The sequence below is a fragment of the Sapajus apella genome, unplaced genomic scaffold, assembly GCF_009761245.1.
Source record: "Sapajus apella isolate SASKATOON/1434 unplaced genomic scaffold, GSC_monkey_1.0 scaffold11, whole genome shotgun sequence".
In the NCBI taxonomy this organism is placed as follows: domain Eukaryota; kingdom Metazoa; phylum Chordata; class Mammalia; order Primates; family Cebidae; genus Sapajus; species Sapajus apella.
This window is the reverse complement of record NW_022436951.1, coordinates 6,689,398-6,708,569: the sequence shown is the minus strand read 5'-3', so window position 1 is coordinate 6,708,569 and position 19,172 is coordinate 6,689,398. Positions and strand designations below refer to the sequence as shown.

The window sequence follows — 19,172 nt, the reverse complement described above, 5'->3', positions numbered from 1 at the left end:
AGATACTCATCTGGAAGCATGAGTATGGAGAATGTGAAGGAAAGAACTGAGATAGATCTCTGAAAAATACCAACTTTTTAAGAAAGAGGTAGAGCAACAGAAGGAGGATGGATCAGCAAAAGAGACCAAGACAGAATAGTAGTGGGGCAAGGAAGAAAATCAAAGAGCATGTGGATTAGGAACTAGGAGAGGAAAGTGAAAGTGGAGAGAGAGAACAATAGAATCAAATGCTGCCAAGAGGTGAAGTAAATTAAGAGCCTGTATGTATGAGTGGTGGAGTGAGAATAGAAAGCAGAGCTTACTGTGGGTTGAGGAATAAGTAAACAATGAGCAAGTGGAGATATCAAATATAGAGAATTCATGTAAGAAGTTTGGCTGGGTAGGATAAACTATGGTATATACATATAATGGGGTATTTTACAGAAATGGAAAAGAACAGAATGATGATACATACAGTACAACACAGATGAATTTCCCAAATATGTGAGTAAAGAGAGATGCAAAAAAGTTCACAGTGTATAATTCTATGCTTATAAAGTTCATAAACAGGTAAAAACTAATCTATGGTGATGGAAGTCAGAATCATGGTTACCTTTGGAGAGTGTGGGATGACTACACAGGGAACTGTGAGCAAGGCTTCTGGGGCATTGCTAATGTTCTATATCATCATCTGAGTGCTGGTGTATGAGTGTATTCACTTTGTAAAAAGTCAAACTAAACACAATCCATGCACTTTTCGGTATGAATTTATGCTTCAATTTTAGGAAATTTCTAAAAAAATTTAGTTGTGATCAGATCAACAAGGCAGAGCTGGAAAGGGATCTGAATTGAGAGACTTATTTTTGTTCCTGTATTCTTTTCAAAGGATGAGAGAAATGTGCATGCTTTGTTGAACTTGAAAGCTACAAGTATGTAACAAGAGCTGAAGGGGATGGATCCATATTTTAGGAAGAAGTGATGGCAGCAGCAGCAGCCTGTCTGGAGTGGCCCCCTGCAAAGATACTGGGACAACCTGTCTCAGATAAGAGCTATCTACTCCAGTCTCCTCTCTGCTGTGGGCTGCACAGACAATGGGATAACCGGCCTGCAGGTAGGAGCTACCCACTATGGATCTCCTCTCCACTGAGAGCTGCAATTGTCAGGACGGCCTGCCTGCAGAAAGGAGCTACCCACTTTGGGTCTCCTGAAAGCTGTACTATCATTGAAAAAAGCACCTTTTCACCTTGCTCGCCCTCCAGTTGTCTGCATACTTCATTCTTTCTGGATGCAGGACAAGAGCTCAGGACCTGCTGAATGGTGGAACTCACCCCTGCCACTCGCCATGTTGCAGGAGAGGAGGAGAGAAGAGCTGCGGCCCTTCTGGGAGCCCAGACCTAGGGGCTCCCCAAGCCAGGGCTGTGACACCCTCTTTGGGGCTCTGAGGTTTCTGGCATCTCCAAGCTTCTGGATACTACCACATTCTCTTCATCCCGATGCGGGTGCCCACAGCAGAAGCTGCTTGCAGTGCATCTAACCCAGCTGCAGGCTTGCAGAGCCGGTGCCTGTGCTGGTGCCTGGAGCTGCCCACCCTGTCACAGCAGCCAGTGTGCCTGGCTGTGCTCAATGGCCGGACCCCATGCTTACTTGCTCACACACTCTCCTTGCCACTCCACGCCTGGCTCGCCCTTGGTAGGCGTGGGATCAGAGCCAGTAGCAGGAGCTGAGTGCAATCTGCCAGGGTGAGTAGGCGGAATGAGCCCAGCGAGCCTACCTAAAACTCAGGCAAAGGCACTGCAGGCTACAGAGGTTTCCAGCTGGCAAAACACCCCTAAGAATCCTGTGACAGAAGGACTGGCTCTAACAAGCATCTTCCGTCTTTGGAGGGGAAAGAAAAAAAGTTGAGTAGGTATGTAGATTTGTTGGTGAGAAGCTGCCATCTGATGACTCCTGTTTTCACTGCTGGATGGAAGTAGTCATCTGCTAAAAGTAAAGACGATTATGTTGTTGTTCTTGTCGTTGTTGATAGGGAGTACAAGAAAGCAAGCCACAAAAAGGACAGAAGTTTGAAGTGACTAGAAATATTTCTTGTAAAAATGGACAGAAAGCAAACTAAAAAAACAAAGTAGTAAAGTCTGGCAACGTTGAGGGCCCAGTTGAATTTAATAGACATGAATACACAAGAGCACTGCTCTGCTATGTGATTTTTCTCTTGCAATGTTCAGTACCTCCAGTTTTAGAGTGCAGTTGTTTGCAGATCTAAGAGATGCTTAGTAGGCAGTGGATAAGTATGAGATTGGAGCATAGCAGAAAGATAAAGCTATAATGGGTAGAAAGATTCAGAATCCATTATTGGTCGATGAAACCATGGCTATAATTACAGCTATGCAGGGAGAGTCTGACAAGATGACCAAGATAGGACTCTAGGGAAGATCAACATTTAGAAAATGGGCAACAGAAATGGCATCCATAAAGGAAATTCAGAAGGTTGGGGAAAGCAGACAGAGAGAAAGCCAGAGTAAAATGACCTTAGCAAGGGCAATTTCATATAATAATGGGGCTGGAAGAAGGACTGGACTCAAGGGCAAAAGAGAAGGCAATAACAGGAAGGAAATAGTAATAAGAAAATCTTTGTTTCTGTTTTCTATTTTCTATTTGTGTGTTTCTATTCTTTTTCTTTTTCTTTTTTCCGTAAAATGGGTCAAACTTGAGAGAGCAGAAAGGGAGAAAATAGAGATTTAAGGAAAAAATTAAACATAAATAAATTCCAAAAGTTAAAGATTCACTGAAAAATAATGTTTTATTCCATTAGCCAAAATTTTTAAAATTTTATCCTTTACTGTAACTTACCAAGTTAAAAATTGTGATGTCCAATACACTACCCTCCAGAAAATTGGCATGATTCCATCAGGAATGTAACTCCATGGCTTGAAACATGGATGCTGGCTGTGGAATTAAAAATTTAAAGCCAATTAATCATAAACAATGACTACTTAAGTGAATTATACAATTAATTTGCATGTGGCCAAGTTAATTTACATTCAGATTTTAAATTACTGATTCTAATAATCAATAACCCATAAAATTCCACATAAATTTTAAAATTCAAAGCTGACTGTCAAACTAAAAAAAAAAAAAAAAAACCAAAAAAGTCAACAAAATAGTTTGTTCTGAATATACCATTTAAGTTTTCAACTTTCAGTGTATTTTTAGTCATTGGGTAAAAAGAAAATTTAATGTTCAACTAATAGACTAAAAGTGCAACAATCATTAAAAGCAAATGTATTATAAAATAACATTTCTGATGATTACCTTTAAAATACACACTCCCCTTATTTATAAGGTTAGGTCCCCCCCCAACCTCCCCCCACCCAACACCTTGCAGGGCATAGGGGTTGGGAGGGGAAAACAATAGGTGATTAATTCCTGAAAATTGGAATGCTAATTAAATCATTCACTATACCATAGCTTCTATGGAGATGCATGCTAGCACCCATACATAATTCTGTTTAACTTTCTGAAGACATGATGAGTCTCTGATCATAAATTCATTCATGTAGCCATATTCCTAAGCTATAAGGATATCCCAAGAACTTCCAACAGTCTGTAGTTGCTGCTGATCTTTATCCATTTTTTTAATAGCGCTTCAAATGAAAGTAACACCTGCATTTTAAATTTACCTTTTCTCAAGTTATATTTTTTTAAAAACATGCATAAAGAAACATGCAAATACTACTGAAAGCATTCTTAAAGGCTACAGTCAACATATATATGCTTTTTACTTAAAAGTTTGATATGAATTCAGTAAAATCTTTGGACAATTTGAACTTTATTCATTTTTTATGTAAACCTATAATGTTTTTGAAGGATGTGCAATATGAAAGGAATACCATAAGTACAGAAATACTTGTCCTTTATTATAACCTTGCAAATTAAGCAAAAGTGAAAATGCATGCCACATTTTTAAATCAGAGATAGGCTGAGAGGAAAAATAGGTTTTAGAAATTACATACTCAGTAAAGAACGAGAACTAAAAAATCAGGTCTTCTTCAAGTTTCTCAGTACCATCTACTGAAGGGTCTTGTGGACCAATAAATATTAAAAATTAGATTTAATTAGAATACGATGTAATAAAAAGTCTACTAGCAAAGAACAGAGGTGGCGGGAATCAGTTGAAAATGAGAATACTTACAAAACTATAAAATCTGGATGGTAAAAACTTTCAATTTTTAAATAATTTGTCCCCCATAATTTTCATATTTTTTTTAAAAAGGAAATACCTTGGAACAGGGTTAGCAGTTGCGTACATTCCTGTAATGTTGCTGTTCTCAGGAGGGCTTGAATTTGCAGCAGCATGCTTGCACCGGTTGTATATTGTCTAAAGCAACGAACGTATGGTTTAAAAATGAGAATCAAAAGGTTACCAAGTACTTAAAGGATATCAGAGTTTATAATTCTATCTATTTAAACTTACCTTCCCAGCTATGCTTTTTAATGATCAATGCCCACATAATCTTTTAATTCAAAATATAAGTACAAATTGACATAACTTAGCTGTCTTAAGAAATAACATTATTTCCAACATGCTGTATGATTACAATTATCTTTTAAATTGTGAAAATAAGTTTTACTCCTTACCGTACTAACATCCAGAGGCAGTATGAAGACAATAAGAAAGCAGAGATACCAAGCAAGCAGCGTTCCAATAATTACAAGTCTATGCTGTTTCTTAAAGTCTCCATATCGATGAAGTAGAAATAATGCCAGAAAAAAGACAAAAACAATCTCAAGTCCCAAAGCTGCACCACTCATTATTGAATATTTCACTCTGACTAATCAAAGTTATTCATGTACAGATCTGGACCATATCTGTGAAGTGACAAGAAAATTAAAATGCATTATTAACATAGGAAATGACACTTGGAAATTTCCTAAATATTAATACATTAATAAACTATTTGGAGAAATGTCATGCTTCATATTGGACTATGAATAAGATTGAAAGAGTAATTCCTATCCGCCAGCACTTATATTTTATTTTTTAAAGCACACTTAAAAAATTTCATATGCCTTGTATTTTCAAAATCTTAACAAAAATTATACTAGTTCTTACAATATTACAAATTAAGAAGTTCTTAATTTAGACGTCAACAGTTTTAATATAATGTCATTTGGAGTTTGTTTCTTAATGCTGTAAGTTCTAACAGAATAGCTTATACAAATGAGCTATTGACTAAATCCTAGAAAATTAGATACTTAGTAAAATACATTTTTCTAAGATTATTCATCCTCTATAAGATTTTCTAAAAGAGAGGGAGGAAAAAATGGAAAGACACCATTTAAAAGCAACTTTTCCTTTGAAACAGTATTTTTCTTTTGTGCTAATTTTGCCTAACAACTTTCATAACTCGAAATTATTACTCACTGCTTCACAAAATATATTTATTACTTCCCATTTATCTACATAAATCTTAAACTTACTTTAACAAATTCTCATTTTTAATTTTTTTACTATTTTATATACAGAAAATTTATCAATGATTATTGAATAAAGTCATAAATTTGAAAACATTCTTAATTTTATGATACAGTCATCAGCAAATAGTTTATCTAATATCTCTGTACTCAAAAAAATCAGAGCATAAAGGTTCAAAGTCTCTATTTTAAAATTAAAAAATTTGAGACCAGGCTAAGTGGCTCAGGCCTATAATCCCAGCAATTTGGGAGACTGAGGCGGGTGGATCACCTAAGATCGGAAGATCGAGACCAGCCTGACCAACATAGAGAAATCTCATCTTTACTAAAAAAAAAAAAAAAACAAAATTAGCCAAGCATAGTGGCGCATGCCTGTAATCCCGGCTGCTCTGAAGGCTGAGGCAGGAGAATAGTTTTAACCCGGGAGACGGAGGTTGTAGTGAGCCGAAATCATGTCACTGCACTCCATCCAGCCTGGGCAACAAGAGCAAAGCTCTGTCTAAAAAAAAAATTGATATCTCTCTATACTTAAAAAAATTTACTAATTGAAGGCAATATGAACTTTTCACCTTTGTTAGACTTTTGTTTACCTACGTACTACAATATTACAAGGAATTGATTACTATCCTAACATAGAAAATCAAGACTGTGATACAACACAACAAAATAAAATAAGGGGCCGGGCATAGTGGCTCACACCTGTAATTCCAGCACTTTGTGAGGTCAAGGCAGTTGGATCACCTGAGGTCAGGAGTTCAAGATCAACCAGGCCAATGTGGTGAAACCTCGTCTCTACTAAAAACACAAAAATTAGCCAGGCATGGTAGTGAGCGCCTGTAATCCCAGCTACCTGGGAGGCTGAGGTAGGAGACTCGCTTGAGCCTGGGAAGTGGAGGCTGCAGTGAGCCAAGATCGCACCATTGCACTCAAGCCTGGGCAACAAGAGCAAAACTCCGTCTCAAAAAATAAATAAAAAATAAAAAATAAAATAAGGGAGAATCAATAAAATACTTAAAATCAACAAACATCTCTGAAACTAGTTAGAATAATAAAAAGAAAGTTTGAGTACTTTAAAGGGTTAAATTTAAATTTATATACAAAATACTCCTACATGAAATATCGCAAACAAAAATCACATTTAATAAACAATTTTCTTCACTCTTTATATTGTTAAGCAGTTTCTACTTCAACTATCAATACTTTCATTTTTCTTATATATCTAAAATTGAACCTCTTTCATCACTCTCTACCCTCTTATCCTGCTATATTTTTCTTCAATGCACTTATCCATCTGATATGATACACATTCTTTATATTTATTAATTGTCTCTCTGAACCTCTCCCCTTACACCAGAGACTCTATGAGAGCACAGACTTGACTATTTTATTCCACACTATATTCCAGTCTAATGTAGTGCCTGGCATATAGTAATATCAATAAATATTTGTTGAAATAAAAAATACTGTTACTTTAATACATACACTATTTTTCTATTACTGCTAACTTCAAAGGCAATGTAAAACTCTTGTAATAGTAAACTGATTTTACAAATACTTATTACAACTCAAAAGGCTTAAAACTGTGAACATTACCAAATACTACTCAAATTTTCAAATTTCATATTCTGTGAAACAACTTATACCACAACAACAGTAAGTCAAATCTTATTTTTTAAAAAATAGACAAGGTTTTATCATGTTGCCCATGCTGGTCTTAAACTCCTGAGCTCAAGCGATCCGCCTCAGCTCCCAAGGTGCTGCAATTATAGGCATGTGCCACAGCACCCAGCCAAATCTTATTTTTAAGCCAACCATGGATTAAGCACTTGGCTGAAAGCTCAATGCAGAATGTGCTGATGACAAAACCATCTTCAAGATCTAGGGTTTTTTCCCTTTAAAAAAACCCATTAGATGTGAGTTTAAATATAACATAATTGTTATCTGAAAATCCTTTTATGATGTGAACTAGACCTGAAATTGTCCAGTGTAAGGAATATGACAATCCTAAGGAAAAAAGACTAAATATTAGAGATTACCAAAGGAATGCTAAAGTATGACAGAGCGAAATGATGACATAATACTGTAGTATAAGAAATATTTGTTAAGATTATTTAATAATATCAAAAAGCTAGCCTAACAGTAATTGAAAATTTGACACATATTTTTACATAAGCATAAAAAAGAGTAAGGTAACAATGAAATATATTAAAATATCAATAATCTTTAGGTGGTAAGATATGGGCATAATAAGCAAACGATAGGCTGGGTATGGTGGCTCACACCTGTAATCCCAGCACTTTGGAAGGCTGAGGCAGGCGGATCACCTGAGATCAGGAGTTTGAGACCAGCCTGGACAACATGGTGAAACCCCATCTCTACTAAAAATAAAAAATTAGCCAGGTGTGATGGAACACACCTGTAGTCCCAGCTACTCGAGAGGCTAGGCTGGAGAATCACTTGAACCTGGGAGGCAGAGGTTGCAGCGAGCCAAGATCACACCACTGCACTCCAGCCTGGGCAACAGAATGAGACTCTATTTCAAAAAAAAGCAAACAACAAAATCAGTTATAAACCTGACACTAGCTATTAATTTTTTTACTATGGCACTCAATTTTTTAGTCTGATTCATAGTCAGCACTTTAAAGGGCTGTGGATGAATAAATAAAATTATGGATCCTTTATTCTAGTAATAAATGATTTGGTTACATCCCTTTCCACACTTAGCATGTTGGTCTCCTACCACAGATATAACAAATTGCTACAAACTTAGTGACTTTAAACAACACCTATTTATTATTAATATCTTATAGTTTCTGTATGTCAGAAATTCAAACACAACATAATTCAACTTAGTTCTCTGCTTAGGGTAACACAAGTTTAAAATCAAGGTCAGCAGGTTTGCATTTTTCTCTGAAGAAGAATCCATTTTGAAGCTCATTCAGGCTATTGGCAGGGTCTCACACTGTATCCCAGGCTGGAGTGCAGTGGAATGATCATGGCTCAGTATAAGCTTGAGTTCCCGGACTCAACTGATCCTCCCACTTCAGCTTCCAGAGTAGCTAGGATTATAGGTGTACATCACCATGCCTGGCTAATTTAATTTTTTTTTTTTCGTAGAGGCAGGGCCTTGCTATGTTGTCCACGCTGGACTCAAATGCCTGGCCTCAAGTGATCCTCTCACCTTGGCCTCCCAAAGCACTGAGATTAAAGGCATGACCCGCCTAGCCAAGACAAAACTCAGTTCTTTACGGTTATAGGACTGAGATTCCCTGTTCCCCTGCAAGCTGACAGTTGGCATTTGACCTTAGCTCTAGAGGCCTCTCCCCAGTCTTTTCATGTGGCTCTGTATATCTTTTTCTAATTGTATACATTTAAAGTACACAACAGTAATGTTTTAATATACTGTACATATACAGTGAAATACAAACCATAGTCAAACAAATTAACATAACTATGTCCTCACATACTTTTCTCTCTGTGTATGTGTGTGTGGTCCTGTATATTTTAAAAGAGCAATGGCTTGTCAACTTCTCCTCATGCCTGAAATCTCTATTTTTTAAGGCTCATCTGATTACACTGGGCCTACCTGAATAATCTAGTCATTTTTACTGGTTCCAGAGATTAGGGGATAGACATTCTTAGGGTAAACATTATTCTGTTTATCATACCATCTATTTCTGTTGAGGCTGAAATATATTGCCTTCTTATGACATACAGTTAGGACCAGTGATCCCATGAAATTGGAGATAAAAATTGGTTTTTCTAACTTGAGATGAGAAAATAATAGTTTCAAAGTCCATATCTTTTAAATAATAGTTTTAAAGTCCATATCTTTAACCTTGTACCAACATTCAAGTGATGAGTTGTAAGGTTTAGGAAAGAAGGAGAAGAAAGGAGATGATATGATGATGATGATGATGATGATGATACTAAAATGAGGAGGCAAATAAAAATTCAGTGCCATGTGATTATGCCCCTCAGTAGCAAAACTTGATTATACTCAAAATCAAAATGTCAATTCATTAAAACTACCAGATTTTAGTGCCTGATGCAAAATATCAGTTCTGAAAGTCTTAAATACTTAAAATCCAATTCAATCTTTTTCCAATCATCAAAATATTATTTAAGATTACTTTCAAATGCCTTTATAATGGTTTCATAATTAGCATGTTACTGTTACTGACTTGAAGTACTGTTTCCTTAGTACTTTATGGCTGATAATAGTTTTTCAGGTTAAACACCCTTTGATGGAATTTTAGAGGTTAAGATAATTTTGAAGAATTCCAAATGTTTTGAGAGACAGAGAGAGAATGGGTAGCAATTGATCAGAATACAAACAAAACACTGACAAAAATTTTGTCAAAACCAAATATTCTGAAACCAAATGAAAAATTTATGACTGGAACCTAATGATTCATCAGACTCAAATACTGTTAACTTAAATATCTGAGTCTGATGATCATTAGGTACCAATCAGAAATTTTACCTAACTTAACGTATCTGTATTTTTACTCAGATATACGAAATAAAAACTAAGAGACAACTCAAAATCATAATGAAAAATCAAAAGAACCAGAACCAGAAGTGAATAAGTCAACAATTTTCCACCAAAAATCAAAATTTAAATCTTCCAAACATAATTGTTATTCTCAAAGATTTCAGGTACAGAGTTCAGTTTAAGACATAGACTACTGCAAGGAGACTATTACTCCCATTCTGAAAATGAAAAAAAAAAAGTCAAAATAATTTTTTAAAGGTATCTAAGAGCTGAGTTGGTGAATCAAGCAGGTAACCTGAATTCGAAAATGTGACAAGCCCCTGAGGTAAAGCATACATACAAACTGCTTTACCTTTTGCAAGGCATAAAGAGAAGAGGTAGCAATCATGTAAGCATAGAAGAAAAAAGAACTGAAATTTTACTGAATTCTTAAAGATTTCATATATAGAAATTGCAAGACATCTTGATAGAGAATAATCTGTAAAGTGTTTCCTATAATAAATAATTTTAAAAAAAGAATATCTAACATTTAGTATGTGTTTACTAAATTTTAAGAATTGTATTAATACTAGTACCGACCATGCTTTATTAAATTAGACGTTACAACCTAGTAAGAAAGGACTGTTTGTTTCCTTGCTTAACAGAAAAAAACAGTGCAGAGAGGGTGAGTAATTTGTCCAAGTTAACAGAGTTGGTGAATGGTAAAGCTAGGATTCAAAGAGAGGCATCTTCACTATAGAACCTGGATCATAATTACACGTCTCTTCTCCAATCTAGACGTACTTTCTTAATGCAATTTAAATTCCTTAATGATCTATTTTGTTCAGTCTTCACAGAGAACAAATTAGAAACGTTCTCCTGTGATTCTTTTAGATATAGCAAGACAGAATGCTAAGTCATGTTTAATACAGAATTTAACACAAACTTTTTACCTTAAGATTATACTACCATTACTTGATTTAAGGGTAATATATGACTCTACTCTACATGGGAAAAGTGGAAAATACAGAGCAAATTAGAACCCTTTTGTTCTTGCCTCAATCTGCTTATCATAGAGCATTAAATTGCAATGAATTAAAGATCTACTTTAAAATTAATCAAGGAAAAAAGGTCCTCTTGAAATTTTATTGGCAGATAGAAGCTTCTTGATACATAATGTTTCTCAGCCATTTGCTCCCCTAAGCTAAATAACAAAAGTAAAAAACTAAAGAAATTTTAGCATTTACTTCATGTTATGATGGAACTAAGAAAAAATATACAGCCCCTCTGTTTAAATAGAATGTCTTCTGTCATATTTCATCTCCAATAATGGCATACCTACTAAATATATATTTACAACTTGTAGTCAGTTATGACTGCCAGTCCTTTTTGGCCCCTCCTGTTCCCTGATATTGATCATCTTTTAATTACGCTGTGGTTTTCACTGCTTAACTGACATTGCTTTTGCCTCTCTCAGGCATCTCATGTTGTATGATAAACAGTCACTGTAGATTTGCCGATTTACAGTCACTTTGTATTCTATCTGAAGCTTCCTAAAGTGTACTAGTAATTACTTATCCTAATTTCATTTGCATTATTTTAAAAATGGCTTTTGTCTTGGATACTAATAGAGTAATTCCAATTCTAGAAAAATGGTATATCTCTCTTATTAAAATGGAACATGGAGTGCACTGAGTAAAATGAAACCAATGAAATTAATCAGAAAAAATCAGATGCATCAATAGCAATTACAATGCAGTTCTTTGTCACCAGAGAGCAACATCTGTGTACCTACTAATCTCGTCTTCAATGGACGCAATTCCTTATGTTAAAAAGAATCGATTATACCAATTTAAACTTGTATTTATTATACTAAGATAATAGCCATGATTAAAAGGAATGTCAAAAAAGTATTCCCATATTAGGAAGGTAAAGTATTTCTGTTACTGGGGCAAACTATTAGACTAATTTTCAAAGTTGACAGGCTTTCCCTGAAGTCCTACAGAGAAACTTGTGTTCACTAATTGAGATGTTGCAAGTATTCTAGTTCTCAGGTAACTTCCTAGTAAAACCAAGACTGAACAAAAAAAATATTTCTCATCTTTAAATTTAGAATCATCTCATCGATTAGACCTTCCTATTTATGAGATCTATATCTAAAGTGGGCTCTTGCAATTATTTTACATCTCAAAACTGTTTAGTCTCATTATTTTGGCATATTATGGCATCTTACATATTTTTGTTTAGTCTTTCTCCTCCATTAGCTTACAGGTTCTGTTTTGTTCCCTTTCCTGAAGGAAATTATAATTTTTGTGTCAATATTTTCTCCTATGATTTGCAATCTTAAGGGAAAGGGTGTAGAGTCAAACTAAGGCAACTGCTTTCTCCTTAGCCAAAGTAACATAAAGGTCACTTTGTGTGAAAAATCAGGATATTGCATTTTTAAATGTTTTCCATACAACATTAGTTTAATGAACTGCTCAGCCTAGTATTCTGCACCTAATTCCAATCAAAATCAAGTTGTGAACAGATTCGTTATTTACACCAATCTCACCTTTCAAAAACAAGCTAAAGGTTCATGAATTCCTTCCTCCCTCAAGAGGCAGTTGCTTTTCAAGCTAAGGACCAAGATTGAAATAAGCACATACCTGGGCAAGGGAGGTTTAATTTCACTACAGAGCGAATCATTTTTTCAAGGAAACCAGAGGGTGTGTCATACAGCATCACTGAATATTCTAATATGCGATGAAGATGTTATGCTTCCTTAGGAACTTTATAAATCTTCATTTTTATGAGGTTTAGAATTCATCCCCCTTCCCTCTTCCACTGTTTTCTCGAGGTCACAGTTGCAGTATGGTTTGCCCGATGGATTTCGCATGGTCATTGTACCTAGAATATGCCACCCTCCCTACTTTAACCACCCCCAAAATCTTCTCAGCAGATAGGCTGAAAACAGCTCGCTTTTAGGCGGCGACGCAAACACACGTAGCCCGTCGAACGTCAGCAAGCAACCAAAAGTCTTTGCTGGAGGTCCCCTGCGTTGCATGGGTAAAGCCTGTTGCAAAATACAGTCTTTTCATTTATTCCCATGCTACTATTTACGAGACCTGTCAAGTCTGCAAGGGCATGCGCAGCCTTCCCACCACAAAGGACCCGCTGGGGTCTCCGGCTCCCCTAAAATTAAACCACTATTTTTCGTTCTAACTGCGCTTTTAGCTATTGTCCATATTTTACAGATAAAGGAAGGATCCTGTCCACAGACCCAATTCTAAGGGCCGCCTTCTCCCCGAAGGAGGAAGCAGCTTCCTGGCAAAGGGACGAACAGGTGTGACGCCCGCGGTTCGCAGCCTCTCACCTGGCGGGCGGGCTGGGCTACAGCCACCACTCAGCGGCCAGAGACGTGGGCCCCGCGGCGGCGGCGGCGGCCACTCGGGGTCTCCCAGGTCCCCTCTCTTGCCGCCTGCGCTCGGCCCGGGTCCCCAGACACCAAAGCGTCTCACGCGTTCCCACTCAGGCTCACCGTCCGATCTCGCCAGACAGCGTCTGGATGGGACCAGGAAACGGCGGCCGCCACAGCTGTCCAGGTTCTGGGATGCACACTCAGAGACGACAGCGCTGGCGATCACCAGAAGGCCTGCAGGCTCCCGGGAAAGGAATATCCGTCTACAGTCAAGTGGCTGACATTTCCCAGTCAGCCTTAGCGCCGCCCGCTTCCGCCTCCCCGCCTACCCCGTGGACCAGCCAGTCCCGCTCCCGCGGGGGGTTGTGGGTATCTCGAAGGCGGGCAAAACTGCCAGGGGAGGAAGTAAGGGCCAGCCAGTCGGACTACGAAACAGGACGGAAACTACAATTCCCAGCAGGCCATGGGGCCGCAGTGCCCCGCGAAGCAGAGCGGGCTTGTAGAGTCTTGCGCGCGCTGCTGGGATGGAACGTTGCTAGACTTAGCGGGGCTAGCTGCTGGGGGCCCGAGCAGCACGCTCGGAGCCGCCGCGCGCCAAAGCGGGAATCCGGGAGGCGGGCAGCTTTGCAATTAATGCACGTATTTTAAACTCCCGAACCTGAGGACGCTATGCACAGGTAAACAGATTGCAAAAAGTGGAAGAGCATGAATGGACCCTTTTAATAATTCTTTTAGGCCGCGAATATCGCTACTGGCTAATATTGTTGGTAACGCTGTTAAGTGAATGGTTGCTTAGCCCCTTCTTGGGAAAGTGTGAATGGCTGGATGCTTTAATGCGGGGATCAGCGTGCGGTTTTATTTGTCTTCCCTAATTGGGCTTTTCTGCCACCGTTTTCAATCAGTGTATGATTGCCCTCTCTCTCTCTCTCTCTCCTTGTCTGTTCCCTCCACTGGGAGAAATTCTTGAGGCCTTCTGCACTATCGTTAAGTCAAAAAGCCTTTTCGATTTGTTCTTTAAATTTCTTTTTTTTTTTTTCTTGAAAACTCGCCGCGAGCATGTAAAGAGGGGGATTCTGTTAGCCACTGTGAAGGTTCTCTACAATGCATAAATTCCAGGTTCTTTAATGCCTCCCTTGGAATTATTTATGGGTGTTTTCGAAAGGAACCGGGGGTATTGTGCACTTCTGCAGGAAGCACCTCCAGGAGATTCCAGACCTGAGTAGCAACGTTGCCACTAGCTTCACGTGGGGATGGGATTCCAGCAAGACTTCTGAACTGCTCTCAGGCATGGGGGTCTCCGCCCTGGAGAAAGAGGAGCCCGACAGTGAGAACATCCCCCAGGAACTACTCTCAAACCTGGGCCTCCCGCAGAGCCCCCCAAGGAAACGGCTGAAGAGTAAAGGGAGTGACAAAGACTTTGTGATTATCCGCAGACCTAAGCTAAATCGAGAGAACTTTCCAGGTAAGGCTATGAGGGTAAAAAATGTCAGTTACGCAAAGGGTGGATTTAGCTATGCTGTTGGGAAACCTTTGTTCAGGGATCTTTACCATGGGTTCCTTTTAAGATTGCCTAATTCTGAAGTTATTTTTTCAACAAAATGGGGGAAGTCGTCAAGTATGCAGGAGTCTTGGGGGGTATATATGTTTTGGTGCACAATCACCTTGAAAATTTTAACCCATGAGAAGACACTCCTGCCTTTTTCCTTAGAAGGGAATCTGCCTGCCCGAAGGCCAGCTCGGTACCACCGATGAATAGAAACAAACAGTGGTCTTCTTGTAGGATTCCTTTTGCCTTGTACCCCTGAGTGAGCTTTTTGTCTTAATCACTTTAGGTATTTATCAGTGGACTGCTGAAGTGAATGTTTACCTAAGTGGAGATTTATCTCCTCAGGTTCAGTCCCACTCTCATATTGGCTTCTCCTGTGTATTCTGTCTCCATTACTGCTGATACTATCTTGTTTAATCACCCAACCCAAAAACCTGGAGTCAGTAAGGTTCCCACCTTCCCACGACATCCAGTCGTTCATCACATTTTATCCTCTTCTCTGGTAACTATTTCTTAAGTTCTCATCATCTCTTGCCTGAACTATTGGAGTAGATTTATAGTTCCAACCTTCTTCTCCCCAGATCTATCCCACGGAACTAGAATGGATTGACTGAAATGTAGAACTCACTATAACTTCCCTCCTTAATAGCTCCCCATCCCGTAGTTTCTCAAGCAGGTGAACGAGTGCCTCCCAGAGTGAACCAAAACCCTGGAATATGCAAAAGCCATAGGGTAAACATAGGGCATTGACCTGGGGTTATCAGTTTTTCTTACCAGTAAGACATTTAAAACAGTAATACAGCAAATATTTGCTGAGCACATACCATGTGCTAGGCAGTGTTCCAGGTGCTGGAGATAGAGGAGTGAATACAACATAAACATTTCTGCTCTCAGGAAGCATCCATTCTAGTGAGAGAATACAATAAACACAATAAATATGTTGAGGTAGTATATTAGAAGGTGCTAAGTGCTATGGCTAAAAACACAAATAGAACAAGCCAAGAGGGAATGCAGGTCCTTGGGTGGGAAGATAGAGTACACTTTTAAACCAGGTATTGAGGGAAAGCCTCAATTGAACAGTGACCTTTAAGCAAAGACATGAAGGAGGACAGGAAGTGTGACATGCAAATATTTTTGGAGAAAAGAGCTCCATGCAGAAGGAACAGCCATTGCAAAGACCCTGGTGCATAAACGTGACATGTTTGTTCCAGGAACAGGGAGGCCATATTCTAAGAGTGAAATGAGCAAAGGGGAGAATCAGGAGATCAGGCTGGAAGTAATGTTGGGCAGAGTTGTGATGGGACCCGATTTAACCTTTTGAAAAGGACACACTGATGTGTTGAGACTCAATTGCAGGTGTGCCAAGGGTAGAAACTTGGAGCTTTTTAAAATTTTATATTTTCAAGACGGAGTCTTGCTCTGTCGCCCAAGCTGGCGTGCAGTGGCATGATTTCGGCTTTTGGCTCACTGTCTTCACCTCCTGGATTCAAGTGATTCTCCTGCCTCAGCTCCCCATGTAACTAAGACTACAGGCATGCACCACCACACCCAGCTAATTTTTATTTTTTAATGGAGATGGGGCCTCACCATCTTGCCCAGGCTGGTCTCAAACTCCTGGACTCAGGCGATCCTTCAGCCTTGGCCTCCCAAAATGCTAGGATTACAGGCATGAGCCACCACACCTGGCCAAAGCTTGGAGTCTTGTTGGGGGTGAAGGTGGTCAGGTTCCAGATATATTCTGATGTTAAAGTCAGCAATTTAGGGGCTATTGAAATGATCTGTGGAAGACGTGATCAGAGTCTAAATTGAAATCAGCTGGGGGATGATGGCGACGCAGAAACAGATTAAAGATTTAAAGATGAAGTCTGGCAGACCCAAGATAGTTAAGTATGTTCATAAATCCTCCCATCTGGTTTCCTTTGCAGAAGGGTTGATAGATTGGTTGTTTTAGTTGGTTGGTTGCTCTCTCACTTCGGCAGCACATATACTAAAATTGGAAATACAGAGAAGATTAGCATGGCCCCTGCGCAAAGATGACATGCAGATTTGTGAAGTGTTCCTCTACTTTCTTAATTAAAAAAAAAATACATTTGTTTTCAGCCTTTTCTTTAGGAAAGAGAACTTTGTCCAATTTATGGTCTGGGAATATATATCAGGAACTGGATTAATTAGAGAGGCAGTAGAGGGTTGTGGTGAAGTCAGATCTGAGTTTGAATCCTTATTCTGCTCTTTACCAGCCTTGGAACGTTGCTTTCTGTGCCTTAGTTCCTTCATCTGTGAAATGGAGTGCTGTAATAATACCCACTTCACAGGTGATTGTGAAGATTAAATGAGAGTGATGTAAAGCTCTTAGCATGCCACTGACCTGTAACACTCAATAAATAAACCAACAAAATTCCTGACACCAATTTTGGAGGCCAATGGACTTTTATTTTTTGTTTTTAATACTGTTAGTCTGACCCTGTTAGTGTAGAATTTTTTTCCTTCAAAATTTAATGCTCACCACTATTTTTCATGTCTGGAATGTAGCCCTAGCAATTTTGTGCTTGACCAACCAAATATGGTGAACGATACTTCCTGCTTAGATGAACAGATTTTTATTAACTTGTCCAGTGCCGATAGCTTTTGACAGAGTGTGATTGCCATATGCCCTTCCACAAGTGAAAAAGACTTTTTTTTTAAGCAAGGCACTGTGGGAACAAGACAGAAGTTTCTGGAGTCTTTGCTGTCTCCCAGGGATTTGCAAGTCGAGTAGAAAATACGATAAAAAATAAGAGCAGTTCACACACAGTGATACATGGAGACTAACAGATTAGTAGCAGATGAGTAGCTTAGGCAATGAGTGCTGTAGGGGGCCAGAGAGAGGAAGCCTTCTGTGCACAAGTAGCCCAAAGCCTCCCAGAGGCAGTGGCCTCCTGCAGTGATTCCCATTCAGGTGGATGTGGAAGATCTTCCTCCTTCCACTCAACAAAAATGGAGGTTCTGCGGAAAGAGAAGGATCTGAAAATGGTGTCATCAGTGTCTTGATTGTTGTTAAAGTGGACTTGAAAAGTATATATCTAAAGTGAGAGAGAAAGAATAGTGACTTTTATCTTTATTGCCTAAGGAGAGGCACGGAGGGAAACCAATGTACGTGGACTTACAGCAGAGGTTGCTTAATTGGTATGGAGGGGGAAGGGTGAACCCAATGTTGCAGGATGAGGGACAGCTGGTATAGAGGATTCCCAGTGGGCCTTTGGAAGCCTGGGCCTCCAGTGGAGCCGGATTGTCATTCCAAGGAGTTTTGTCTGCAGTTGTCAGGACAGGTGGCTATTAGCTTTGCCAGGATTAGGGTAGAGCAGGCCACACCTGCTGTACATAGATATCTGATGACTGGTCTGGGTTACAAGTTTTTGTTCTTTGCTAAGCAGTGTCTCCCTCAGGCCCCAGTCCAGCCTTACATCTGGCAACTAAATCCTCTTCATCTGTTTATCTTGGAAGATGAAAGCTCTGTGGCCAACCTGTAGCACAACAGGTCCAATTGGCCCTTGGAGTGAGTGTATGGAAAGACTTGGGGACGAAATGGTCCAGCAATGAGGTCAGTAACAGGCGGAAAGAGGACAATAGCATTTTATTTATGGTCATGAAATGCTTGTCCCCCACACTTTAAACAGGTGATAGCATGAAAATGGAGTTGAACTAATTTGTTGATCAGCTCTTCTATGACTGTTAAATGCTTGAAATTTCAGATCCTACAGTGGCTTTCAGACTGGAGATACTAAAATTTAGAGCATATCAGAATCCCCACGGGAACTTGTTCAAAGTGCAAAATTCCTGAGATTCTGACCCAGGAAGTAAGTCCTGGCCTGAGCCTGGGAATCTGTGTCTTAATACCCTTAGGCAAGCATTTTTCTCCAACTTTTTTTTAAACCGTAAGAAACATATTTTACATTGCAATCCTAGGTATGTGTCTGAAACAGCAGTTTTGCAAAACTATATTTCCCCTTACTAAGATATTTTCTATTCTGTTCTAGTTCCTTCCTTAAAAATATATATATATATATGGTAGTCAAACTCACTAAATTGATTTCATGACCTATGTGAGTCTCAGCCTACAGTTACTAAAATCAGCACTGGAAGAGCCTTTACGGGATCTTTCCCAGTCATTTGTTCCACAGTTTCCTTTCATTCATTCATTAAGCAAATACTTCTTGAGCACCATTCTAGGGATTGGGACTACAACACTGAACCCAACAGGCAAGAAACTCTGCCCTCCTAGTGCTTACATACTGTTCCATATTTCTCCAAACCCCAGCTTC

General features: G+C 38.9%; 2 protein-coding genes and 1 non-coding gene across 8 annotated transcripts in view; 2 read left to right on the top strand and 1 right to left on the bottom strand.

Annotated features, from left to right (window-relative positions):
- The window catches only part of LMBRD2 (LMBR1 domain containing 2), a 46,781-nt gene extending 33,079 nt beyond the window's left edge, over nucleotides 1-13,702 (bottom strand). The window contains exons 1-4 of one of the 3 annotated variants that reach the window (XM_032278951.1): nucleotides 13,284-13,702; nucleotides 4,615-4,845; nucleotides 4,257-4,354; nucleotides 2,827-2,922 (exon numbers count right to left, since the gene is read on the bottom strand). In XM_032278951.1, the coding sequence (XP_032134842.1) occupies nucleotides 2,827-2,922; nucleotides 4,257-4,354; nucleotides 4,615-4,788 (368 nt within the window). In that variant the 5' untranslated portion in view covers nucleotides 4,789-4,845; nucleotides 13,284-13,702. Of the gene's footprint in view, nucleotides 1-2,826; nucleotides 2,923-4,256; nucleotides 4,355-4,614; nucleotides 4,846-13,283 lie in introns of those variants that run through there. The other 2 variants (XM_032278952.1, XM_032278953.1) reach the window with 2 other exon arrangements.
- Nucleotides 13,703-13,728: 26 nt separating this feature from the next.
- The window catches only part of SKP2 (S-phase kinase associated protein 2), a 34,717-nt gene continuing 29,273 nt past the window's right edge, over nucleotides 13,729-19,172 (top strand). For 2 of the 4 annotated variants that reach the window (XR_004269308.1, XM_032278954.1), the window contains exons 1-2: nucleotides 13,729-14,005; nucleotides 14,519-14,790. Coding sequence is in view for 3 of the 4 variants with exons in the window: in XM_032278954.1 (XP_032134845.1) it covers nucleotides 13,998-14,005; nucleotides 14,519-14,790 (280 nt within the window). In the remaining variant the exon portion in view is untranslated. Of the gene's footprint in view, nucleotides 14,312-14,518; nucleotides 14,791-19,172 lie in introns of all 4 variants that reach the window. The other 2 variants (XM_032278956.1, XM_032278955.1) reach the window with 2 other exon arrangements.
- LOC116552477 lies at nucleotides 16,834-16,942 on the top strand. The gene has a single exon (XR_004269407.1). It is a non-coding gene; the product is annotated as a U6 spliceosomal RNA (small nuclear RNA).